The sequence below is a fragment of the Dendronephthya gigantea genome, unplaced genomic scaffold (genome assembly GCF_004324835.1).
Source record: "Dendronephthya gigantea isolate DGI-Jeju-01 unplaced genomic scaffold, DenGig_1.0 000089F, whole genome shotgun sequence".
Lineage (NCBI taxonomy): Eukaryota > Metazoa > Cnidaria > Anthozoa > Malacalcyonacea > Nephtheidae > Dendronephthya > Dendronephthya gigantea.
The window spans coordinates 875,332-889,443 of record NW_021163099.1 but is presented as its reverse complement, the minus strand read 5'-3'; the positions used below and the strand labels follow the sequence as shown (position 1 = coordinate 889,443).

Here is a 14,112-nt window from a genome sequence, read left to right as displayed (position 1 = left end):
ATGCATCGATGGGTGGCGAAAATTCAAACGACTTAGTCATACACATAGTGTAAACTTTCCGGGGGCTGAACTTGATATGTGTTTATAGCGATTTTTTGTGCTTGGTAAGAAGATTACACAGCAAAAAATCATTTTCTTATTTCAAGAAGAAAAAAAGCCCATTTTAAAAAATTTTCTGATAATGAGTTCCAATTTTCTTGGGAGAATAACAAGAAAATTTTCTGACTTTTTTTTTTAAGAAATCTTTTTTTAAGAACATTCAGTTCTTAAAATAAGAAAAGTTGCACACAAATAATTTCTCAGTTTAAAAAATTTTTCTTGAAATTAGGAATTTTGTGGTCCTTAAAATCAGGCGAGACATCATCAGATTAATTTCCAAGTAAATAATTTTAAAATTGGTGTGAAGTAAATTCTAAGTTCACACTGAACTTAAAATAAAACTTTGCAATCATGTTAGGAGTTGAGTACATCAAACAAAAACACTGGTAAATAATAATTTAGCCACTCTGTGGAATTTTAAGCTATTCTTTAGCTATCCCCCGGTGCTATACCGGCTTCTTGAGATAACTACTTTAAACTATTATCAAATACACCCTCCTTCAACCCATTCTGCACTGCTTTTCTACCTCCCTATGATAGTTTAAACTCCAATCAATTCACCATGAAAATACATGTAAATAATTCGAACAATATATAGATAGAGGCCTTATCCAATGAAATCAAATGGTATTAAATCAAAAAATTGACCCTAACAAAATATGGATGGATAAATGTATCTGAAGGCAAATAGAGAGCTTTGTGATAATTTTAATGATATAGGCAGACTCTGATGCACAATTTATACCCTTTGGAACTGTCTCAACCCTACTGTGTGGAGAAGCACTGTTACATCAACCCCTCTGGATTTAGTATAAATCTGAAAAATACAACACAACTCTTATCCTACATTTCAAGGAAAGACATTAGAAACATTGCTGTATGCTGCTTCTTAGTTATATATATATATATATATATATATTTATATATATATATATATATATATATATATATATATATATATATATATATATATATATCACAACATTGAACTATTCTATTTTGCTCCTCTGAGGTATTCTAGGCCATAATTGTTGAGGAATTCTAAAGTTTTGTTTAGCTATCCCTGCTATAGCCAACTATTTAACTATATAAAACAGATAATAACACGGAAAATCATGGCCCAAATCATTGCACGATGAAAAAAGACCTAAATACAATTCTTGATCTATAATAGGGTCGAATAAAGGCTAACGAAGGCTAACAAATAAAGGCTTATACGTTATAAATAATAACACACCCGATCAGCATGTTGGCATATGACATCATGAAACATCAACTCACCTTTATGAAATACCACAAATTTTCGCCGACATAGTATATATTTTTTCACATCCTAAATGTCCATATCTTTATCGGTAAATATAAAGTGTTCATAACAAGATACAAATGCCATATTTGCCATGAAAAAACATTATTTCTTTGATATGCGTTAATAGCGTTATACGTTACGCTCATAGAGATTATAAAAAACACAGTTTCGTGGAACTCGACGCGGAACCCTTTGATGTTGCTGTCCCTCAATTCCAAACGCTCACGCCATTTTCCACGCGCCACGAAATTGCAAAAGACGGCATGTTGTAAAACGTGGACTGGGCTGGACTTTTAAACTATGGATTAGACTGAACTTGTAAAACATGGACTTGTAAAACATGGACTTTTGTAAAACATGGACTTTTGTAAAACATGGACTTTTGTAAAACATGGACTTTTGTAAAACATGGACATGTAAAACATGAACTTGTAGAACGTCGTAAAAATTATTCGTCATTCTCACGCGTTGCTTACACCATCAGCCAAAACTCGTAGTCGCCGGGCTTTTGAATACGAGTTTTTTGGCAAATTTGGTACTCAAAAATTTGGCGACTACGAGTTTTGGCTGATGGCGTAAGCAAACAACGCGCGAGAATGACGAATTTCGTACTAAAGCTCCCTATTAATACATAACACCGCGGTTGAAATTGCGACCGCTTCGCATGAGCAACTAAAAAAGTAAAAAGATAATTCAACAAGACGCCGTTCTGGCGTTAACTCCGGCGCACGTGCCAGTCTTCAATATAGAGCTTCTGGACATAAACAATACAGTTCGCGTATTGTTTCGCATACATATTCGCATTTAGATGCCTTACGAACCTAAATGTTCGATCGCGAAATTCAGAAGCACATCGCAGTATAGAAGTTCAATTGTTCAAAAATGTAAATAAACCGCATGATACATTCGCTTCGTCTTACAGTTTGCCTTTGGAATTCGCGCTTATATAGTTGTATTAAATCTTCGATCCTGTGCAAACTACGCGACGTGTCAACGCGCCCATACACGACCACTTCATCTTGTTAAACGGCGAAATAGCAGCGATATTATTAAAATAGGACCGGGTCTACATGTATTAAATATATTCTTATCCCAATTCAATCTAAACTTAATCGAACAGCATGAAAAGAACGGTCTATTTGTTCCTCTTGGAGGAATTGCCGTATCATGCGAGCGTAATCGAATCGCGCATTGGAAAATTAGCCAAAGCTGTGCACCACAAGTCTCTGGAGATAAGACTGGGACGTAGATAAATACGGTCACATACATGTTTTAAATACTAGTATATTTCGCGCCATTACAGACTTGCGACGACGAAAAATAAAAAAAAAAGAAAAACAAAAAAAACAAAACAAAACCGGGGCGAATTTTCAACTCCGTCGCTGACGCCGGAGTAATAATGGCAATATCGCGGCGAGCCTAATTAATAGCCCTGTATAATTTGCCAATAGATCCAACAACCTCATTTTTCTAAGCAAATGAAGAAACGCTTCTTCGACTCTCGAACAAGATAACTCAGTGCTAACTAGATAAAATTTTCAGGGCTGACTAGACACTTTTTCTCAGAGGTGAACCAATAATAATAATAACGATTTTGTGTAGAAGACCACCTTATATAAATGGAATAGATTCCAAGTGAGCTTCTAGCCTTAAAATGACAAACTATTCCGCATGGTATTCTTAATATCAGCATGTTGATAAATATTTGTATTATTTCTTGTTTTTAGGCTCCCTGACGGTGACCTCTTTGCTCCTGTTGATACGTACCCTTATGAAGGACGTGATTACGCCACGCAACTCTTAGTTTGAGGATTTTCAAATTGAATATTATGCCTGCATCGAATAATACTGACTGAGCCTGGGAAAGAATTTGAAAAGTCCGATTCGGCATAACTTTATTTCCAACCAATTTCGCATCCAATTGAAGGGCAACATGCTTCCCACGCAAACGCGGAATGGAGTTATTTTTTAGGATTTTCTCCGTTTCATTTGGGTAAAAATATTTAAAAAACAAGTTACATATTAAATCATATTTAATATTTTATCTGGTGAATGATATTTTTACATATCGAATTCTAACGTCGTTAAACAATACTATTTTTACGACGAGATCAGCTTGACGTCACCATAGCCACATCTTTTGCTTGGAATAAACGAGAATTACATTGATTATGCGGTCTAGACCTTTTAATAGTCATACAAACGTTTCAATTGTGCTAAGAACGTCTGATGTTTAGCTCACATTACCGTACCATTTACCCTGCATTGTTGCTTCCTGACAGCTACCAGGCCTTTTTTAAAAGATAAGTTTGAAAGAAATACCTTTCAGTCCGCCCCCTTGTTCTTTCCTCAAGAAACCATGCAAGAATCAAAAAGACCAAAAAAAATACCAAAACATTCTCTGGGGATGAGCCCCAAGACTAAATATTCCCACGCTATTTCAACTTTTACAACTTCACATTTAGGTCACTCCATCTCCCTACGGCCAACGATATTTCTCCGACTTCGTGGAGACAAATTTGAAGTGGTATGTTTTAAATACATGCTCTCATGGAATCGAATTTTCTCCATGCACTCTCTTACGTACGGTTCAGTGTCTCACATGCGGGGCTAAGGCAAGTTTTCTTAGTCACCTGAATTTTGAAAATGAATTTTTCTTGATCAGATCGTATAACGTAACATCATCGTTTTTTTTCCGTTTCATGAAAACTTACGAAAGCCCCAATCTTTTGTAACTCCGTATCGACGATAAAACTAGGGCATAATGGAGATGACGATTGATCTGTTTGGAATATAATATATAGAATATAATCGAATGTTTTTGCTCAAAAGTCCGAATATTTTCCCCGAAAATAGACGTACACCTTACCAAACCCTCACACCCCCCTCCCATACGTTTATAAGCTTTAATTTTTCCAACTCTAAAGTAATATAATTATAAAATCATAACTGACTTTGAAGACTATAATATTTTCACTGTCTAGGGGTATGCATTTACTGTGGTTTAAACCTTTATTTAATTAGCTATATATACTTACTCTAGGTTTGCGAGGTATGAGGGCAGTTGCCCCCCGAATGTTCTACAAAACTGAGGCATTCGGCCAAAGAGCTCTGCAGATTCCGGTAAAATAAAATAGCGGCTTTTTAATTTAGCAAATGAAACACAGTCCTCATGTCGCAAAATGTTGGCATTTTCTGGGACTTTGCGCAACAAATATCCCCCTATTGTCGATTATTAACTTTCTTGCTCGTATATGCATTAATGAATTTTATCTTCATATCTCGATTCGTACTGTGCATTGTATTATCTCCATGCATGCTGTCCTAATTCAACAACATGCCCCGGTTTCTAAACAAACTTAAGAAGAACAATTCTGCAATTATATAAGCTTATTCTGTACGTAGCTACCTTTCTCAAACACATCAATGTGAAGGACGTTTTCAGCTGTTGAAAAGTTTATCTCATGAAATTATGATCTTCCTATACACACCGGCCTCCGATATAATTATAATCCGATTCTAAAGCACGTGGAAGTCGCAACGTGGCTTGATCAGACTTTTTGACTTAAATGAATTATCCTTGCATGTTTACATATGGCATCGTTTTCACATCCTCGCTTCATTTCTAAACCTTAAAGATTTGTTAGAGCGGTTTGTACACTCGTGCGTCTAGTTTTGAGCACTATGGTTTCAAAAAGCAAGAAGATGAGAATCTCTAGCCTCTCCGACCGAGGATATCGGTATAAAGAAACGGATTCGCCATTGATGGATTTGTACTTTAAGTTTGCCGCTAATAGTTACTGCGCAAGAAGAAATCCTGAAGTAAGGAAAGAGTATATTATGAACTAATGAATTAAAGAAGTAATGACTAACGAATTCGTACTGATACAGACAGCATAGTCATTTATCAGAGCATGTTTTTGGCATGATTACTGCATACATGTCGGAGCATTGAAGCGCATGAATAGCATGTGAACAAATGAATACGCCTGCATGCATGAAAATGCCAGAGAACTTGGATCACGTACGAGGATTTTACGTCGATGTAAAAATACCATAAAATACAACAATTTCTCTCCGTGATATTTTAACACCAGAATATGTGAAATATGGAATCTCTGTCACGATTACATCTAGTTTAGTTGAAAATATAAACTTTATACACCATTGCGCTTTGCACACTGCACAAACACGTAACAACCTTTCTCCGTACATACTGATCTAATCATCTGGCATTTTCAGCCGTATTAATCATTTGTTGACTATTTCAAAAGTCGGTACATAATCCCAGGTCTAACACTAATCTTAGTCATATATCACAAATTTTTTTTCTACCTCAAAATACCTTGAATCAGTTCCCATGCATGTGCTGAAAAAAAATGCAAAATTATCCTTCGCAACAATAGTAAATTCCGCTTGACACTCCCTAATATTTTATCTTCTGAAATCGTAAAAAGCATGTTGTGCGTAATCCTGCCTTGGTAGACTATCTTTAAAAGGGGGAATGGGGGAATAACGGGGAATATCGGGGAATGAAGGAATATCGGGGAATGGGGGAATAACGGGGAATATCGGGGAATGGGGGAATAACGGGGAATGGGGGAATATCGGGGAATGGGGGAATATCGGGGAATAACGGGGAATGGGGGAATAACGGGGAATAACGGGGAATGGGGGAATATCGGGGAATAACGGGGAATGGGGGAATAACGGGGAATAACGGGGAATGGGGGAATAACGGGGAATATCGGGGAATAACGGGGAATATCGGGGAATGGGGGAATATCGGGGAATAACGGGGAATGTCGGGGAATATCGGGGAATATTATATTCACCCAGCAAATTTTTAACAATTAATCATCCCAATGTAAAAGTACCATGGCAGTTGTGTTTAAAAAGAATAATATTAGACTTTTTCGACCGCAGTCCAGTAACACAACATATCAAAGTATGACAACCTACTAATAAATAATGCATTATCTGGTCATAAAATTAGGAAATGGAGGACCTAAATATTTGCAGAAGAATCGGTCATAAAAAGTTTCAAAAGGATAATTTTCGATTGAAACTTTTAAAGTTTCTGCGTTAGACACTATGGTGGAACTTCATTAAATACCAGTACCTAAAAGTTTTTGCATAATTATGACGTTGGAAGAACATAACGTAACATAACATAACATTCGCATTTTTTCATGCATTAACACAACCGAAGTTATCAAACCTAATAATCAATGTCAATAGTCGATACAAATACTTATATTCATTGTCAAAAGATATATAGTTCTTAAGGTTTCACGGTTCAGTTATTAACGTCTAAACCAAACTCATTAGTAAGTCTCTCAATATGCTCTGATCGAAAATAACGGGCGAAATCTTGGGAAATGACAAGGGCGTTGCTGGTGAAGTTTGGGTATCGCATCCTGATACAAGCATATCTGAGGTGGAAATGAACATTTTGCGGCTCTCTTGTAGATTGAAGTTACCCGGTGTTCCGATCACGGTATTGGCGTATGTCTTTATGGACGACGACTAAATTGTCTGCAACAGTTTGTGGAGGGTTCTGGATGTCTCCTCCGCACCCATAACAGCGTGAAACTGTTGTCCCTAAAACCCATTTGAGCCCGAATGACGAGGGGTTTTGCGGACTTGTGGAATGTATTTGAGTTGATGGGTGTTGTTGGGGAACTTGCGGGGATCCGGAAAACGTGGAAGGTGATTGATAAGCTAAATGCTGTGGGGCAGTCTGAGGGAGTCCATATATCATTGGTGGTGGAATTGGTGGGTTAAACTGAGGAGCTCGAGGCCCTCTACTACCAGACACGACGGGAGGTAAATGAAATACTGGACTAGGGCGGTTAGGGATTTGGGATGCTCGATAAACGTCGTGAGGTATTTGAGACGGAGTTTCAACTGCTTCAGTGGTGACTTCTTCAAGCAGGTCCACAACTTGAGTCACAGGAGGCTTTTTCTTATTAGTCCTTTTCCGCGTGCTCGGCTTTCTTCCCGCATTTTTCGGAGCACTACCAAGTGTCATCTCAAGCATGTTTGGTCCTCTTTTTGATCTGCGGTACCACTCTAAAAATTCAGTCAATTTTTCACGCACCTGTGCAACTGCTAAGACGTGTTCACATATTCTTGTTGAGCTATTAACGCAATTCCTATCACATTTCAGACACCCACCCTTTCCAGGGGTGATGACGTGGATGGTATTACTATTTCCAGCGACGATGTATGACCCGTCAGTTGCCCCAGGCTTTGGGATGACGTTGTCGCGTCTCCGTAGAAGTTGGTTAGCTTTTTCGAACATAGCTTGAAGTATAGGCATTGGGACCGTGGTGACACCACTGCCCTGCATGTGCTGTTATTGCAAGTGTATTAGTGCACGAAAGTGACGCTTGGACCGAGCTATCAGCTTCTACCTCTTTGTTCGCCACAACTTTTTTGGCATTCATACCACTTTTGATGTACTTCTCAACTTTCGCCATAAGCTGTTCATGGTTAAGCCTGCTCCATGTCTTGTCATCCACTGTTAAGTGCTGAAATTCTGGCCGAATCTCGTATGGACCTTTTCCGAACACGGCGCGATCTTCGTCTCGATACTGCCTCTGAATGATGTTCTTCATTTCTTGAACGAACTCATGAGGTTTCTTCGCATCAAATTTCAATCCGTGTTTAATGACAAAATTTGCTGATTCGGGATCATTATTTGTGTATTTTCGTGGTGGATTGCCCAGACCAGCTTCTATTCGAATGGACTTCAACATGGACTCTTTACCATCACGCGCCTAGAGAATGAATCGAGTGTTAATAGACATTTCCCCTTTTGCCTTTCAAGCGCGCAATGCGTGACGGTAGTTTATTATCAAGGTGATTTTAGTTGTGATTTCGCCATGTTCATGAGCGATTTAGTTTAAAAAAGATGCAAAAAGAATCGGTAAGGTTTTCTTAAAAACAAAATCGCTTCTAAGCAGAACGGTATCAGAACTATTTATCGATATCTTTCAAAAAAACTTCATTGTGTTAAATTATTCTAAACATATACTATTTCACCTTCTCTTTAAGAAACCACTCGTAGAATGTGTTAGTCGTTTTCAATGTGCCGTAGACTTCTTTTTCTCTGGACTCCCACTCGCCTTGCAATGCTATTAATTTGTTATCGAACTCTTCTTCAGTGTCACAATCAAGCAGACCAGCGTATTTTGTGTCCCCCTCTTGCTTTCCAAATATCTCATTTAGGAATTTCGATTTGATTTCTGATGGCAAACCACGCTCACTCAATTGTCGTTTCACGTTATCTTTGAAGTGTATGAAACACCGTAAAAACAATGCAAAACGGAAGTTGCGCTTCAACCCATCTATCAACGCCCGTTCACCGTCCGTTCCACATGCAAGCAGACCTTCGAGCTCTGGACATTCGGTTATCAGGGAATTGGCAAATCTGGCATAGGTCTTCCAGTCCTTACGCTGATGCATAAGGACTGGCCCAATGAAGACGGGTGATTTCTTTGTCACGTCTTTGTGGAGCTTTAGGTTTCTGTAAGTTGTAACTGTCAGGCTAATATTTTCCTCGAAAATATTGAATGTTGGGTCAACACCGAAAATACAGAATTCGTGCGGATTAGTACAGAAATGCTTGAGGTCTTGAAGTTGACGGTCACTGGCTAAGACGACTAGAAAGTCTGGATGAATTCTGCACTCTCGAATGAACACTGAATCTTTTCCATCCTTTTCTTCTCTTTTTGCAGTCTCTAAAAGCTCCCATATAGTATTTACTTCCTTTCCCCCTTCCTTTGTTGGCTTGTTCCGCTGTTCTCTCTTTGCCGCATGCCTGGCATTGTACACGTCAGTTGGACCTCTCGGAAGTTCGCCAATACTTCGAGCTCTTGTGACATCTCCGACATCGCGATAGACTGAATCCAGGATCTCTTTTGCCGTTTTTTTGCTTGATGGTTGGGTTTGCAGCGCTTTTCTTGTACTAGGCATTACGCGCTTGTACCCTCTATTTTTTTGTGAGTTTCCGTGTGGTATGTCAACATCCACTACATGTTCTTTTCCCTTGAAAAGATATTGCACCAGTGTATACTCAGTGAACTCTATATATATGGAAGGCTCGCTCTAGTACATTGCGTAATCAAAAAGTGAAGCCAAACATGGCGGATCATGAAGGCTGCTTGGGTACCGAACCAGACCTCCACGCACGAGCTGTTAAAATTCAAAATGGCGGCAACGTGTAGGAGTTGAACTCGGTCAGTTTTGTAAACACAACACAAATATACGGCATAAGTTACCTCTCTAGAAAGAATAACATTGCCATGTAAGGTTGTAACAAATTGTATGTATTCAATTTTAAAAACTTCGTAATTTTAAAACTTTGTAACGTCCGAAATGTTAGCTTTTTTATTTTTCGTCATAGTTTTATAATTCGTGTTTTTAATTTCCACGCGCGGTTCGCGCATTTTATGCTTCGTGGAGGACTGGTTCGGTACCCAAGCAGCCTTCATGATCCGCCATGTTTGGCTTCACACTTTGAACTGGAGCGAGCCTTCCATATATATAGAGTTCACTGTGTATACTTCGATGACTCTTCTTTATTTTGATCTTAATTAAAAAGTAAATTTTTCGTCAGCATTGAATTCGAATACATGCACTGCCATATTTATTTTAATCGCAAGTCTGGGGGGAATATTTGCATGCTTGTGAATTCATTTAGGATTAAGCGGATGCTGAACAGTGGATCGTTTTAATATGTAATGATATGAAATGAAATGAGGATTGTAAAATGTTACACCACGGTTATTGAGCCGGAATAATGAAAAGCTGTTTTGGATTTATCGAGTTTCACATATTAGAACGATCTATTACGAACACTGCCGTAAATATGCAGTATTCGTCAATTACGCTTTGAATCTGTAAGTGTTGTTTAAATACTGATGCGCATGCGCTCTTTATAAGGTGAGAAGCTAGGACTACAGTGTACTTCTTAGATTTCGAATATACTCGTAGTAATGTACCTTCTAGAGTTGAAATTATCTTTCTCAAATCCGCACTCGACTTATTCACGTAATACACCCGCTTCAGTGTAACCAATTGTGCTTGTCCTTGGGTAAGTTCATCGCTCGTTGAAATTACGGACGTTATTTGGCTGATTTTTCCAGAATTTTTGCGCAATACCCTAAATGATTTCTTGGGGGAGCCCGTATGAAGCCATACACCCATGTCGTCACACTTGATGTCTTCTTTCATTTTTATCTTGCTGTTATCGATCAAGAAAGTTACATTATGCGCTATGTTGATTGGCGTTGAGACACAGAGGGTGCTACTTTCGTGCTCATTCAACAAGATGTTCACCAAACATTCGGCACTAAAAGCGTTCTTCTTCCAGGAGAATACTGGGGTAAGGGCATCGTCATGGTAAAGAGTTGACTCTGGAAGGCCATCGATCATTTCAAATTCATCATCTGAACCAAATGCGCTATTTAAAATAAGAATATTTACAAAAATATAGTAAATGGACTTTATACCCTTTAAAATAAGTATTTTTGTATTTTTGTACTTATTAAGTACCAGTTGTAACAAGCGCCACGAAAACGAAAATATTTCTGGACTGCCTATGGTTGTAACTATCATGCATGTACTGTAGGTATACCATGGACTAGTACTGGCTGTACAGTATAATTTATAACCTGCTTAATAGATACCTTGCTCGTTCCTCGTCTACATAACTTTTCTCTTCTGATGATTCCACCGACGTATCCAATTCTGTGTCTGAAAGTGAAACGCAGTGTCATCATGTTCCAAAGAGTCCCTAATTGGGGCCGGATGCATGTGCATGTATAGTATTGTTATTATAACGTCGGCTTCTTAATCTTTCGTTCGTCCTAGGATTCGGCATTAATTTAAATTGATTTCAAATTCAACTACACAGCTAGGTACACTGTATTCGGCAGTGTCTGGAATCATACTTTGTTGTGTACAACAGTCGGTCCCTGATCGTTCCCCAATCAAAAGTCGGTTCCAGATTCGTTGAAACTCCCCTTAACATTTATTAAATGTGCGCCCCTGCACATAACGTAAAGATATGCTGTATATAATATATAGCCATGAATATTTTTAATTATTATACTTACTTTGCATGTCTTCCTGACTGTCTTCAATAAGGTGGGCTACAGGTGTAGATACTTCCTCCATATCTATGATTTTAAATGATAAATTAATTTTTTCAACTAAACGAAATCGCGACGGATCCGCTGCGACGGACATTTGTCCTGTTCTAATTAAATCATTTTTTTACTTTCACTTTTAAAATTACCGTGCACATCCTCCTGATTGTCTTCAATAACGTAAGCAGGTGTAGTAACTTCTCTAGTACCTATGTGTTTATATGTTAAGATAAATCAATATTCAAATTACCATAGAACACTAAACTAAATATAATAATAACTACAAACTTTCACTGGTTGCATATAATGAAGGTACAACTGAAATCTCAATCTTGACAATAGTTACAGCTATCAATAAAAGGATTAAAAGCTAACATACCCTCTCGAGTTTCTTGCTGAGGCATTAGCCATGCAAAACTTTGTGGCTCTTTTCCATTTAAACCGCCATTTTGTAGGCGGTTTAAAATCCATTGCACCAAGACCATACCGGAGCGTTGCGTAAGATCTTTAGTTGTGACGACAATACCATTGCCATCGCCTCCAAGGTCTTCGCCAATGGGATGTGTATCGAGTACGAAATACGAATTATTGTGCATGCCTGCCAAGAAAGTGTAGGGACTACAAGTGTAAAGGCCAACTCGATTTTTCGCTTCTCGTTGAGGATTGGTTAGAGCAGTAATAAGCTCTTTCCTCCCTGCTTCTGAGAACACTCCGTTGGCCGAGACGCATTCCTCTATTAAATCGTAGTTTGCTGATAGCAAATTATTGGCTTCTAAAATAGATTTGGCTTCTGAAGGCTCATACATTTTGTTTAGATCTCTCACATGGTTAATTTTTGACGGGACACGGTTAATAGCTTCTTCTGCGTAGTCCACCAAATGTTCAAGAGAGAAATCGTGATTTTTCATAACTGCTTTTAAAAAAGCATCTCCTATTGCAACCGCTAAAAAGGCACAAGCGTTTGTTGCACCATTCTCGGGAATTTGCTTCTTATCATCTTTTATGAGTCTTTCTTCCCTCGTAATTTCACGAACAAATTCTAAATCAAATGCTTCCAGTGCAGTGTTTTGGCTCAGCCGAAGCTTTTTAAAAACGAGTGATGATTCGATACTGCCATTCTTTATCATATGTAAAATATCGGTTGCAGCTGGTCGTGAATTTGGCTCGAAACTTGCACACAAATTGAAAATTTCGTCAACTTGCCACCACTCGGTCACCCGCAAGACTTCGTATTTCGCATCATGAGTAGGAAGAATCTGTGATTGCATGAAGTGTTTCATGATGTCCAAATTAAACGCAGCACCCAAGCTTTCCGACTCCTTGTGATATGGACTATTCAGGTTAGGATTGATTATAGCGTACGCTAAAATTCCCAAGGACCAGATATCTGCCTTTTTCAAGTCGTCCTGGCTTGCACTCGTTAAACGACAAGTATGGATTTCAGGGGCCATATAAATCAGCGTGCCACGACATATATCATCCGTCCTTGAACACAGGACAGATTGCGTTTGAGCGTCCAACGACCTGCTTAGTCCAAAGTCTGCGACTTTGGCGACAATCGGACACTTTGCGTACATTTCAGCAACAATTGATTGTTCTTTACTGCAGTAATGTTGATTGGAAACTAGAACGTTGCTTGGCGTCAAATCCCTGTGGGCTATATTGTGCTGGTGCAAATACTCCAAGCCAGCCACGGTGTCTTTTATGCACACTGGTAGGATATCTGCAAATGCTTCAAAATCAAATTCGCAGTCGACGTAGTGGTAAAAATCTTCTAAATTACAGACCACTTTTTCGGTATCAAATGGACTAAAGTCGAACCCCACATACTCCATCATTAAACCATGCGGGTTGTCGGAATATCCCAAGAAAGTTGGTATATTCTCATGCACTTTAACCCCGTTCAGCATTTCAGCCTCTTTCTAAAAACGTCGTTTACTCTCCATTGATTCTCCCTTTAATTTCTCAACCACAACTTTACGCTCATCAACTCCATAGCTCGCTGAAAACACTGTTCCAAAACTGCCACGACCTAACTCTTTTTGATTTTTGAGCAAACTCCAGTCAAAAGCTGGTAGACCATGACTTTTTTTTGTCGCTTCACAAGACTTGGAATTTTAAAGCTTCCAAATAAAGCAGACATTTCTAAAGCATATACTTAAAAGTGTAATTTCGCAAGCCTCACCTAGTGCTCAGTGTTGTACGCTGATTACTTCTATAATCCGTCGCAGGGCCTTCTTTATTTATGCCCTGTTTTGAGATCTAGTCTGACGGATTTTCGTCTAATTACCGAAGTGATATCAAGACGACTTACCGGTCTCCCGTCTGCGTCGAGTTTTTCGTCTCAGACGGAAATCCGTCTACTAGTACTAAAATAAATTCTGCTGATATGTGGATATATGAAAACCAGGCTTTTCCGCGCCATTAACGAAAGGACCGATGTTGTAAGTGGGAATTTGAATTCCCATTGCGTCGAGTTTTTCGTCTCAGACGGAAATCCGTCTACTAGTACTAAAACTAGGTAGGATTGCTGCGGGCATTAAA

At 38.6% G+C, this 14,112-nt stretch overlaps 2 protein-coding genes across 2 annotated transcripts; both read right to left on the bottom strand.

Moving 5' to 3' along the window:
* Positions 1-7,677: 7,677 nt before the first annotated feature.
* Positions 7,678-11,827, bottom strand: LOC114533331. The gene is made up of 6 exons (XM_028554838.1): positions 11,718-11,827; positions 11,536-11,598; positions 11,107-11,173; positions 10,406-10,880; positions 8,459-9,463; positions 7,678-8,193 (listed from the first exon to the last, which is right to left on the bottom strand). Exons 2-6 carry the CDS (start codon positions 11,594-11,596, stop codon positions 7,699-7,701), a joined length of 2,103 nt encoding a protein of 700 aa, XP_028410639.1. The 5' UTR covers positions 11,597-11,598; positions 11,718-11,827; the 3' UTR covers positions 7,678-7,698.
* An 11-nt stretch (positions 11,828-11,838) lies between these two features.
* On the bottom strand, positions 11,839-13,672 carry LOC114533364 (probable tyrosine-protein kinase DDB_G0283397). Its single transcript, XM_028554874.1, has one exon. The coding sequence runs from the start codon at positions 13,476-13,478 to the stop codon at positions 11,895-11,897; it is 1,584 nt and encodes a 527-aa protein (XP_028410675.1). The 5' UTR covers positions 13,479-13,672; the 3' UTR covers positions 11,839-11,894.
* Positions 13,673-14,112: the final 440 nt, after the last annotated feature.